Consider the following 13,491-nt stretch of genomic DNA (forward strand, 5'->3'; position numbering starts at 1 on the left):
CGCACCGCGGGGAGTGTCCGAGCCCCGTTTGCGCTACTCACGGTTGCAGACACGTCGGGGAAGTCGTGCTTCCTCAGGTTCCAGACGGTCGCCAGGTAGCAGAACTTGCGCGTGAGGAAGCCGTTTCGGCAGTTCTGGGCGTCCACCAGGAGTACATTGCGCACGTTGAGGTTCCGCGAGACTTTGTCCGCCAGGAAGTCCTGCAACGAGGAACCTCTAATTTCAGCTCCTCACGCACCCTTCCATCAGCGCAAACAAACACACACCATGCGTCGGGGCAAGGTCATACAATGGATTGCGATAAAACCGAAATAACACCGCGACACAACACATTAACACCGAAATGTAACTTAATACGCCGTTAGTAGAGACCTGCAAAATTCGCGGATTCATTCGGTGATAGGCTAGAATTCAATACACACATACCTCTTAGACAATTTTGCTATTAGCTTACTGTTCATATGGACGAATCTCAATCAGTTATAAACCCTCAACCAAAGAAGGATCGAACCACAGACAAACCAGCTGAGACGACTTACAAGTCGGCAGCCAATGAACTTGCATTATTTGCCCGAGTGTACAGGGGTATGTGCAGTCTATCCTGAAGGCCATCGAAACCGCGAATTTTGCAGGTCTCTAACCATTAGGCACCAAAATGTAACTTAATACACCATTAGGCACCGAAATGTAACTAAAAAAACATTAAATCTATCAGCAATTTTGACCAAACTTACTTGAAATTTAAAAAAAATTTAATCTTTTATCATGGTAAAATTCATTGAATGTAATTTATTTAACATGAATTTAGTACCAAGATGTATGACCTAAATGGATTTGAAAAAAATTAATATTATACTAATGATAGCACATGTTTCAAACACGCAAAAATTTTCAGATTTATTTTTATTTTTCTAAATATTTCTGTTCCATACAATATTATTACTAATAATTTTACTGTTTTTCAGGTATCAATAAAAATTAGAATTTTGGTAAAATAAGTATTAAGAAATATTTTCGTTTCATATTTGTTGAATTATACATTAATGAATAAAGACATCATATAAAATTAAAAACAAATAACACCCCAATCTCCTGTATTAAAAGTGAAATTGTCCTAAAAATAAAACCTTGTAATCTTGTCCCTAACCATGGGCCTAATAAGCAAAATCGCAAACTCTCTTTTCATCAAAATTTAATTTTTTTACTTCACATTCATCAGAATTATGCTCTGTACGTCCTCTTCAAACCTCATAACCAAAAATATTTTGACAAAACAGAATCCAGCAAACCTCGAATCTACCCATTGAATCCAAATCTAGGTCTCAAGAGTCAAATATAAAATAATGTACAAGAAATAAAAAAATACATATCTAGGATGTTAAAATATTCAAACTTTTAAATGTTAAATGTTCCTTAAAAAATAATTTCCCAAATAAATACATATGACATATATATTGACATACCTAAATATTAAAACTACAGGTATATCTTTGGTAACGGTAATAGGATATGTAGGAAGAAACACACGGGTAGTCATAAAATATTAACGGTATGTCATAGTCAAATTTTAGTTCATCCAATATTTTTCTTTGAATAATTTTTCTCTCAAATATAAATATTTAAAATACTACGGATTTTATGGTATTGGAGGGTTCTAGGTTTCAATTGGCCCATCTCTACTAAAGTAATTTGAGAAGACTTATATCTCATAAATTAATCAACAATTAATTTTAATCTTAGTTCGTATTAGTAATGGAAAAAAAATGTTGAGCATTATTTTACAGTAAGCAGTCTTAAGTGTGTTTTTAATTGGTTTTGTATAATTGATATCAACAAAAATTAAAACTAAGAAGTTACAATGTACGCACAATGTTACCAACAATGAGTAGTACCAAATATTGTAATAAGACAATATGGGAAGCTCTGACCAATTAGCACTGAAGAGGCATGAGGCCCTTTAAAACATTGCTTTCCAACTATTTTACACTGCACGCCGCAATGCATCCAGGAAGAATTACTTTGCATCGGGCTGAAATCCACCCATATTTTAGCTCTTTTAAATATTTTACAGAAAAGTTAAGAACATGCATATATAATACACATGGCTCTAAAAAGTATTTGCTGAATGCTAATCTCAATTACGTATAAGAGTCTGTACATAAACATCACATTTTGCTTGTGTTCACTCTTAAAAAAGGCTCATATATATATCTAAGATTTGACAGTAACAGATTGAGTAACATGCAACACTAAAAACTACAGGCTTTATTTTGGAGAACTTGGTAGCACTGAGGCAATAAAGATTCTAGCTAGTTAGCAGTTATTGGGGTACCTGCATGTTAATTTTCCCCATATTTGTTTGCAAACATCGTTGCCACTTTTAAAAACCAATTTTGCACTTAAATTACTGCAAGTGAACTATTTCAGTCATCATTTCACACAACAATAATTCCAAGTTTGCACACTGCAAGTAGATTTTATTACAGTTTGTAAATTTAGTTAAATTCACAAAAAAAAAAAAAACATTTATAAAATTTTTTTATATTACCAAATGGCACCTGCTGCAGATCTTTCGAAGTAAAAATTTTTTTAAAAAACAAATAAACATACAGAACATCAACTGCTTTCATTACAACATTATTTTCTTTCTTCGCACAATCAGTTAAGTCCACTAGCACATTAAATTATTGTATATTAACGTTCACAAGGCGAGCTCGTAAAGAAAAACAAAAATTAAGTTCGAGTTTGTGCAAAATCCACCATATGGCTTACGTACCACAGTAGTAACAAGAAACTCAAATTGGATCACTGCTTACAAAGTAAAACACATTCACATTTACTCCTACTTAATTACCTGGTATAAATATTACCAAGCATAAAAAAAAAAAATGAACGTATTACGGAAAAAAAAAATTAGTCTTTTCACATCACACCTCCCTCCCGAGATACTTATAGCTACGAGCGCTGCAACTCACGCCCCGCGGAGACACAGCTCGGCCCGCGAAGCCGCTCCAGATAGCCATGCCGCCTGCCGAGCGGGGCCAGACAAAAGAACAACCTCACGCCCTCCTCCCGCCCCCCTCGTCCGCCCGGTAAAAATAGCCTCGCACCTGGCTCTGTCCTCATCTTCCGCAGTGCACGCGCACTCTGCTACTACCCGTTCGCTCCTCGCTCGGCAGCAAACCACGCTCGATGTTTACACGACCGACACTTGTTGATTCCTCGCCGGGCACAGCACAACTCTTTATTTTTTTTTTGACGTGACGTCTAATAAATCGATGAACGCCGGCATGCACGCACGAAAAAGTGTCTCATTACGCACATTGTCCCGTTACGTTGTCCCGTTACGCTCACTGTACGCTTGTGCCGCATCTATCTCTCTTCCACTCGATTGGAACAACCATCGATTTGACTTTTTCGAGGCACATTAAACTTGAAACACTCCCATTCGTTTCCTACTTTTCCTATCGTCGTCCTATCCTTTACAGAATAACACAGATTGGAAGAAGTTAAATAGCAAACATGTATAAAAGTTGTAGTTAAAATAATCTGTTCGTTAACGTAATAAACATATTTGAATTAATGAGTGCAAATAAAAGTAAATTTATCAATTAAATTGTAGATTTCATTTCACTCCTTCTTTGTGTCCATATAAAATAGTGATAATTCAATAAAAATGATTCAATTTTATTCATAAAAGTATGCAATCATTTCATCAATGTTATGTTATGACATTGTCTCGTTAAACTATCGTCCGTAAACCGACTTTACAGACAACCAATTTTTATTAGAAAGTTTTTTTCATAACCACTACACTTTACATCTCTATTTGTGGTCCCAACACAGTGCCAATACAGTGGAAAAATTCCCTCTTGGTTTTCATCACTATTTCATTAAATTCATATGACTTTTTCCCAGTCCTTTAAGAAATGAAAAAAAAAAAAAACTTATTTTTTAATAACCTGCGAGATCTTGCATGTACAAAACTAAAATAATTACAAGTTATAAGTTTGAAACTTAAAAATTCTCGCAGCGTTAATTTTGTTTCAATAAAAAAATTTTATAGGGGCTTCTGTGTGCGAGTTTGCGATGGGAAACAGCCTACTTTCACCCGCACGCCTCTCACTACAAAACCAAATACTTCTGCAAACAACCCGCCTGCGGCGTCGGGCAACCTCGGATAACGTCATCGTTATCACTGGCCGTAAATCGAGAGACAACCGTGAGCGGGATACTGAAAACAATGTCTACAATGTAAAAATAAAAAGCATATTGCCAGATTGAATTTCAATGCTGCAGTTTTGAAAACTCACCCATACACTAAATTTAAAGACATATTACTAGGGCTTATGGTGAATTTGGCGAATTGCAATAAAACTGAAATAACACCTAAAAGCATATAAATACAGCATATAAAGAGATTAAAGTTTAAATACATCACAAAGCACCCAAATGCAATCAAAATCATGAAAAAAAAAAAAATCAGCATTTTCTATCAAAAATTAACTCTTAAATAATAAATTCAATGAAAATAATTACCATGCTATGCCATTAATTCAGATTCCATCATTTCTCTTTTCTTAGCACTTATTAGGTCAAAACTAGAATATTGCTCAGTAATATGGAACAACATTAATTCATCTGATATTGATAAAAATGAAAATATTCAAAACAAATGTATTAAACTTATTACTCAAAAATCATTTCCCCCTCCTAAATTAACACCACTTTTTGATCGGCGTGCCCTCCTTGACCATCTTTTTATTTCCAATTGTTATTCATCTAAAATCAATTGTAAATACATCTTAGATAATACTGGTTTAAGAGTTCCCCAGTATCATAGTCGACTTACGTCTACTTTCTGTACAATCATGAGAAAAAATGAAATTATTTTTAGATTAATAAGCAATTATAATAGATTAGACCCAATAGTAACAAGCTTAATCAATTAGTAAATTATTTTAGTAGCACTTGCAGTCAATTCAATTAACTGTGTATTCTAAATTCACTAATTTTCTGTATTTTTAAATTTATTAATTTTTTTTTGTTTATTTTTTTTGTTTTGTGTCCTTTGTCTGTTGTGTCTCTTGTGTATTGTGTTTGTTTTTTGTACCGTGCACACCCCTGTAATCTCTTCTCAGAGTGTTGGTGTGCATGTCACAATTTATAAATAAATAAATAAATAATTTTTAGCATGACTTTGTACTATAATTTAACAAAAAAAAATTATTTGAATACAGTTTACCTCTTTTTTAATCTTACAACTGTTATTAGTTACATATTTTTACAATACGACCTAAGAATATTTTTCAAGAACAGAAATACTTTACAGATTTTTTTATTTGTTCCAAAGAGTTAGACAAGCTTACAAATCATTATATTGCAAAAGTACATCATGTATAAAGTCAATATGACACTGTTTTGGAGAAATTAGTATCATGGAAAATATAAGTATCACATTTGTTCAGTAATATGCTATCTTTTTTAATAAACATATTTCATAAAAAAAAATAATAATAACACTAAAATCTTCCGTTTTAAAAATGAAATTGGCCTTAAATTAAAACTATAAAATCTTATCTCCACTAATTACAGTAAATTTTAAAATAGGTACCTATATGTATGATATTTCCTTTGATGCATGTACTAATAAGCCAAACCAATGATGGTTAGTTAACAAATGCACAATCAGAGTAAGAGCTGTCATGATAAACAACAACATTGATTCTTTTTAATGACACAAAAAATTAAATATTTAACTGAATTAAAATTTCGAAGAAGTGACGAGACGAGGACAGAGCACTAACGGAATGAACGGGAGCAAGGGAAACGGGAGTGACCCGAAAAAACCCTATGTATTTCCCGTCACATTTTCCAAAATGAGAAAATTCATAGTATGACCCAGCTGAATGAAACAAAGACTGAAAATAGCCAAAGTTGAAATAAAAAAAATAAATATATTAGCACGAAGTACACAGACTATAATGCAAATTTAATTCATATTGCTGCATGTTTCAACAACGGAGACGACGAGATTTGAAGTTCAAGGGAAGTGTACGCACGTAGCGTGTTTTGCGATTTACTTTGCACGGCTTCGCAGCGCAGGAAGGCAAACACACTCGTCGATGAGACCGAACGCAGCCCGAGTCAGGAGAAGCGGTGAAGAGAAGATACGGTTGCTCAGCCGTTAGCACGGCGGTAATGAGCAACAGGCTCAACGAGCAACGTGCTAAACAACAACACACGCACACACCTCCCGCGGACTCTTCGCTGCTCAGTCGTAAAGAGATTCACACCACTGCGAAAGTTCTCTGAGGACCCGCCTACCTCGTCACACATACACTGTGCAGAGCTTCAGAAAAATCACGAAATTCGATAACTGCTCACGATATCCGTTGAGGTATGTTTTAGAGCCATTCCATTTCAATTCAGGCAGGAGCGTGTCAGGTCACCATCTCGGATTTGCTTTAAAAAATTACAGCAGTTACAACCAGTGCAGACAAGAAGTATGCCAAAAGGATTTTGTCCCAAAAAAATTTTTCCCCATATTATAGCCTTTTGAAGTTGGTGCGAAATCAAAAAAGGTGGAAAAAGGGGTGTTTTTTAAATGAGCGGCATTTCAAAACTATTTTAATGATTTTGTTGATTTTTTTTTATTTTGTACCTATTATAGTGAACTACAGAGTGGAATAGTTCCAATGAGCCCAACGACAATATCTTTAAGGGGGGGAAACTAAAGAATTTGGCAAAAAATTTAGGTTTTTTTGGATTTTCAAAAAAAAAATTTTATGTGGAATAATCAATTTTCATAAAAAGTAATTCTGGTAATATGTGGACCTATTACAGTAGTTTTACAGGAAAAATTGTTTTTAATTCTATGATGCATGGAATTATTAAAATTTAACTTTAAAATTTTCAAAATTTGACAAAAGTGCCATTTTTGATTGAAAATTACTCAAAAATCCCATATTTTAAAAATCTGAAAATTTGTAACTTTGTAGTCCTCACCTTTAGTAATAGCATGCACTTTGTTGGATAGTGTGTTTTTGCCTGTAAACATTTCTAGAATTTTTTGAAAATGTAATTTTCTTACATTTTCTAAGGTCTGCACACTCAATTAACAAATGTTTTGTTAGTTTCCAAAAAGTGAGATGTAATTTGTAAATTGGGGAAACCTTGGGAATTACAAAAGGAGAGTCTGTGTATACATTATCACATTAACATAATATGCACAATACATATACACACATATAATACATATGCATACTCTTTAACTTGCATGAAAACCAAAATTTCAAAGTAAAATTGAAACCAACAATATGTACCTATAATTAATTATATGTAGACTGCTTACCCTTCCTCAACTATATGTAACATATATTGACAAACTTCCTAAAATATTATTTGGCTGATTAAAGACAGTAGATCTGCTGGATCTTCATCAACTCAGCTTTGTCGAAAGTGTGGAGTCTTGCTGATTGTCCAAGTGGAGTAGGATTGCTTACTGCTAACAAAACATTTTGTAGTGGCACCGGACATTCATCCTTCTTCTTTCCAGATTCCTGTGGCCACTGAAACCCTTTAGCTGGACCATGGGGATGCATAAAAGACACTGTCATGTCGTTCAACTCTTTAGATATACCAGTGATCTGTCCCATCCACCAATTCTGATCGTATACACAAGCAACGAACTGGCCTACTTGGAAATCATTTATTGAATAATGTGTTTTAATCTGGTTAGATTGTACAACTATTTCTATTTTATCTTTAATTGTGCGTCCCATGTATGTCTCATTTTTAATCAGCCAGTAATGTTTAGATTGTATTCCAACAACTGGTTTTACAGTAGCCCATTCTTTTTCCTTAGATGACCTATACGTTTGAATTGTTTTACTTTCAAGAGCCAATAGAGTTATCTTTGGTACAAGGTTACCTACTTCAGCAACAAATGAAGCAGAATCTCTAATGGCATTAACACACTCTGCCCGAAGATTTAACTTAGTTGCAAAGTGTTTACACAAACCACCTATTGCATCACATGCACTTTGTCATGCCCTGTAGCAGAAAAAATCCATTTTTTTTCAACAGTTTGAGTATTTTTACATAGTTCATACAGCTGAAACCTATTTTTGAAATGTCCAGCTGCCCCATCTGTAATGTACACTATTGAACTCAAAAGTTCTAACTGACAAAATTTTGAAATTTCCAGTTTTATAACCTCTAAAGCACAGAGAACGTGAGCAGAGTCGTGAGCTATATCATCAGATACTATAACAAAACTTCTTATTTCCGCACCAAAGTATGCAACACAGGTAAACAGTGAAAGCTGATCAGTTTGCCAGTGGTAAGTTTGGATTTCATCAGGCAATACAACTGACCAGTTCTCAGCAAAATCAAAATGTAAAACAAGAGCATTATTTTGTTGGACAGAACTTCTTGCTTCAGCTATTCCTTCCCTTTGTATTTTCCTAATGTAACTGTGAGGAATAGCTTTTTTAACCCAATGCCTTACATGTTCCAGAAAATTATTTACAGATACAGTTTTTTTTATGAGGTCACCATGTTCCCAAATCGCAAATGTAACTTCTTCCCCTTCATCCAAGCCAAAGTTTTCAACAGTTAATGTTTCTGTGCCAGGACAGTCACCACACTCCTCGAGCCAGCAATCTTCATTCCTTGTTTCGTCACACAAACACTTCAGTAGAAGATAGTCTTCATCAATTTGGTTATTTGTTACATTTCGAAGAGCTACACAGATAAGTTGCATGTTACTGCAGTAAATACAAGAACACACAGTCTGTTCTGGCTGAATTTTCACCCATCTTGGTCATAAGGCATAAAACTTTGAAAGACTAATTTCTATAAGAGGATTATCTTTTTTGAATGCTTTGTATGCCTCTTTGATGGACCTTGTCATGAGTCTTTTAACCTTTTTTACTTTCTCGCCATTACCATCCTTAATGCAAATAACATCTTTTTTGTTTGGACTTTCCCTTGAACAGTCTTTACTATCTTCTAGGTAATATGATAATGCTAGATCTTGTACCTGTGTAGGTAAAGGATGTCCACTATAGGGGTCAGGTTGAGCATAAATTCCCTTATTTTTTATAACTGTGCGACATTTATCAATGAGGTACTTTGACACTGAAGGTAATTTTTCCTTCAATACAGTTTTACTAAATGTTTGTGGTACCAATGTTAGTAGCTGTACTTTTCCATTGTAGTTACAAGTATGAAGAGCTGAGTCAATATTCGAAAACCATAGACTACAATTGACACACACAGGCATTTCATCATCAGACTCACTTGAAAGATGCACGTGATATATGTCTTGTAATTTGTTCACAGCAGAAGTTTTTAACTCATCAACTAATTTTATCTTCTTTTTCCTCGCATAACCTTCTCTCCTATCCAATCTCACCTCTGAAGGGGATTTCAATGGTGATACTTCTACATTTAATGTTTTAATGAGACTGCTATTTAAAACACTTACTAGTTCATCCTCCGGAATAAAATTCTCTGATGTGGATGTTTCTTCTGCATCTTCAGCAAGTTCCAGAAATTTCTTTTTATAAAAAGTAACACAGTTGCTACACAAAATATCATTTTTATTTACTGAAACAGATACACCCACAAACTTTTGAATATCATCTGCTAAATCATTCACCTTACACATCCTCACACATTTACTTTTATACACACTTTTTTTGTGCCTTTTAATGTAGTCCACACATTTAATTCTCTCCGTACTATGAAAGTCAGACATGATTTAGTTCACTAGCTGAACATCACCCATGAACACACACAACACAACTGTAACAGCAAAAGTTTGGGAATTCCCTTGTAGTCTTGTAGTTGATTCCCCCTATTGTCACCAGGGATTTCCCTCAAGCTACCAGGGATTCCCCTTACAGCAAGCGCCTGGGAATATTCAGATAGGGACTCCCCCTTCATATTTCCCAAGGTTTCCCCTCATACAAAACCAGTTACAAATTATCACATACTATTTAGATACCAACAAAACATTTATTAATTGAGCATGCACAACATACAAAAGGTAATGACATTACATTTTCAAAAAATTCTAGAAATGTTTACAGGCAAAAACACACTATCCAACAAAGTGCATGCTATTAATAAAGGTGAGGACTACAAAGTTACAAATTTTCAGATTTTTAAAATATGGGGTTTTTCAGTAATTTTCAATCAAAAATGGCACTTTTGTCAAATTTTGAAAATTTTAAAGTTAAATTTTAATAATTCCATGCATCATAGAATTAAAAACAATTTTTCCTGTAAAACTGCTGTAATAGGTCTACATATTACCAGAATTACTTTTTATGAAAATTGATTATTCCACATAAAAATTTTTTTTTGAAAATCCAAAAAAACCTAAATTTTTTGCCAAATTTTTTAGTTTCCCCCCCTTAAAGATATTGTCGTTGGGCTCATTGGAACTATTCCACTCTGTAGTTCACTATAATAGGTACAAAATAAAAAAAAATCAACAAAATCATTAAAATAGTTTTGAAATGCCGCTCATTTAAATAACACCCCTTTTTCCACCTTTTTTGATTTTGAACCAACTTCAAAAGGCTATAACATGGGGAAAAAATTTTTTGGGACAAAATCCTTTTGGCATACTTCTTGTCTGCACTGGTTGTAACTGCTGTAATTTTTTAAAGCAAATCTGAGATGGTGACCTGACACATTATCTTGCTAACTGCCTGAATTGAGGTGGAATGGCTCTTTAAAAAAAAATTTAAGAATGTGCTGAAGGCGGATGAGTAGTTTGTTTCCGTATTTCCTTTTTAAACTGTATTTATATATAAGTGAAAAATAGCTAAAACACGCGTTTCAGAATGATTTTTAGGCATGAAACACCCGGTACACATTCTTGAAAAGTACTCAAGAGACTTGCATTACTCCTTTATCTTCATTTCTCCGCCGTGTAATGTCACGGTCGCCGCTCAGTGCACGACGAGAAGACTGCGCGCCAGTCCAGAGGAGACACCGCGCTAGAAGCACCAGCGAGCGTCGCGCTTATCATCCCGCCTCGCTAGCACAGACACTCCTGACTAGGCAAGCCCCTTAATCTGGCATTTTTTTCGGGACCACAGCCGTGATGGTTTAGCGATTTTGCAGGTTCATCAAACGTCAAAACAATTTTAACCAGGATACCAAAGAAAAATTAACAAACAGTACAATGATATTCAAACAGGTTGGCTAGTAATCTTTTTCAATTTCGAAAAATATATTTACTGACCACTGGTACTATTAAGTAAACAATAACTATCAAAAATTCTAATTCAAAATTGCAACTCATAATAACACCACACTTCACTATTAATTTTATTGCACTACTGTTGATAGCACTGAAGTCAATGTACAAGGTCAAAGTGCTGATAAAAATATTCATGAGCAAAAAGGAATAGGAACATAACTTTTTGTAATACTTAGATGTCTTGGATACTATTTTGGAAGACGGAAGAAAGGATATGTGTATGGAACCAGTACAAATCAAAATCAGTCTATGCTATAAATTTAATTTTTCATTAACCTCGTTGTTATAAATAGTCATTAAAAATATTCCCAGGCCACCTAAGAAATTCTCTGATTTTACCCCTGACTTTCTCTTGCTGAAAATGCCTTCATTTTTTAAGCTTTCGCTATTTGCCTTATTGCTGGCCACTCTGTTAAAACACAGGCGGAATTACAATAGCCCCGTTGCGTCTGTCCATCCGTGATGGATTAGCGATTTTGCATGTTCATCAAATATTCAATACAATTTTAACCAGAATAACAAATTTCCGTCACGCCACGCATCTAGCCAAGCGATTTGCAACTTGACTTCATACATCTGTCGGAATATTTTCCCATATAAGCGCTGAAAACAGTCCATGATTTTTTTTTCTTTTGGAGATTTATATACCAATTTGTTATTTATGCCATGTTTATGTACGTACTGTATTAGCATTTCCTCAAAAATAAATTCAGAGTCCTGATCAAATTATTTGGACATGAGTTTTAAGACCCGCAATATTATTGTACAAAACATCTGAATGACCTATATAAAAACCATAGAGCTGTATTCTGGGGGAAGCCTTCTTTTCACAGACTAGAGAGCCAAACGCCCGATCGTGCATCTTCGGTTTTTTTTTTTGTTCATTGTAAATAAATATGGGGGTGTTGATAAAAGGATACTAATGGTCAATTAGGTTAGGTTAGCTACATTATAAATACTTTAAAACATTGTGGACGGTTGATTTGGTTAGGATAGCTACATTAAAGATACGGAAAAAAACATGAACTTCGGGGAACTTTGGGTTTTGGCTCTCTCGTCTGTGAAAAGAAGGCTTCCCGTATTCTGGTAACGATTGACTGACATGGCCAAAACCATAGATATAATCCATCCGTCTATCTGTTAAAAGTTAGACCTTGTGAAGCTTTTGACATACGGACGGTGGGGTAGAATGTTGGGGCATCTGAATGGCTGCAGGTCATGTGACTGACGGACGGAGGCGAAGGGCTATTGTAATTCCACCTCAAGTTGCAACAAGCAGATCAACTGCAAAAAAATTGGTTGTCTGTAAAGTCGGTTTACGGACGATAGTTTAACGTGACGTCATAACAAAACATTGATGAAATGATTGCATACTTTTATGAATAAAATTGAATCATTTTTATTGTTTTATCACTATTTTGTATGGATACAAAGAAGAAGTGAAATTAAATCTACAATTTAATTGATAAATTTACTTTTATTTGCACTCATTAATTCAAATATGTTTATTACTTTAACGAACAGATTATTTTAACTATAACTTTTGTACATGTTTGCTATTTAACTTCTTCCAATCTGTGTTATTCTGTTAAGGATAGGACGATGATAGGAAAAGTAGGAAACGAATGGGAGTGTTTAAAGTTTAATGTGCCTCGAAAAAGTCAAATAGATGGTTGTCCCAATCGAGTGGAAGAAAGATAGATGCGGCGCAAGCGTACAATGAGCGTAATGGGACACAGCGTAACGGGACAATGTGCATAACGGGACACTTTTTCGTGCGTGCAGCCGGAGTTCATCGATTTATTAGACGTTGTCATGTCAAAAATACACATGAGAGTTACTGTTTGTAAATGTCTCTGGTGTCACACAGCTACAAGTATAAAAATCGCCCGAAACCACTCAAAGAAACTGAACGCAAGCAGTCCAGTTGTGCCAGATTACAGAACATGCCGAAGCAAAGAAGCAGAAGCTAAAGAACTCTGACTGTACTATCTTCCTGCAGTCGTTGATTCAAATATATGAACCATAGGCGTACCCAGGTTTTTTTTTGTTTCGGGAGGGTGGGGGGGGGGGGAAGGGGGTCCTGATTTGTAAGAAAAACTGCATAAACACCAAAAAATAATTGTTTATAATAATCTTTTTTAAGCTTTTACAGAAGAATTCTTCTATTTTTTTTTTTTTTTTTGGCAAATTCAGTAACCACATTC

At 34.7% G+C, this 13,491-nt stretch overlaps 1 protein-coding gene across 3 annotated transcripts in view; it reads right to left on the reverse strand.

Moving 5' to 3' along the window:
* The window catches only part of LOC134540886 (glycerol-3-phosphate acyltransferase 1, mitochondrial), a 134,967-nt gene that overhangs the window by 44,034 nt on the left and 77,442 nt on the right, over positions 1-13,491 (reverse strand). For 2 of the 3 annotated variants that reach the window (XM_063383914.1, XM_063383915.1), the window contains exon 4: positions 42-200. In XM_063383914.1, the coding sequence (XP_063239984.1) occupies positions 42-200 (159 nt within the window). Of the gene's footprint in view, positions 1-41; positions 201-2,975; positions 3,052-13,491 lie in introns of those variants that run through there. The other variant, XM_063383916.1, reaches the window with a different exon arrangement.

The sequence above is a fragment of the Bacillus rossius genome, chromosome 17 (assembly GCF_032445375.1).
Source record: "Bacillus rossius redtenbacheri isolate Brsri chromosome 17, Brsri_v3, whole genome shotgun sequence".
In the NCBI taxonomy this organism is placed as follows: Eukaryota; Metazoa; Arthropoda; class Insecta; order Phasmatodea; family Bacillidae; genus Bacillus; species Bacillus rossius.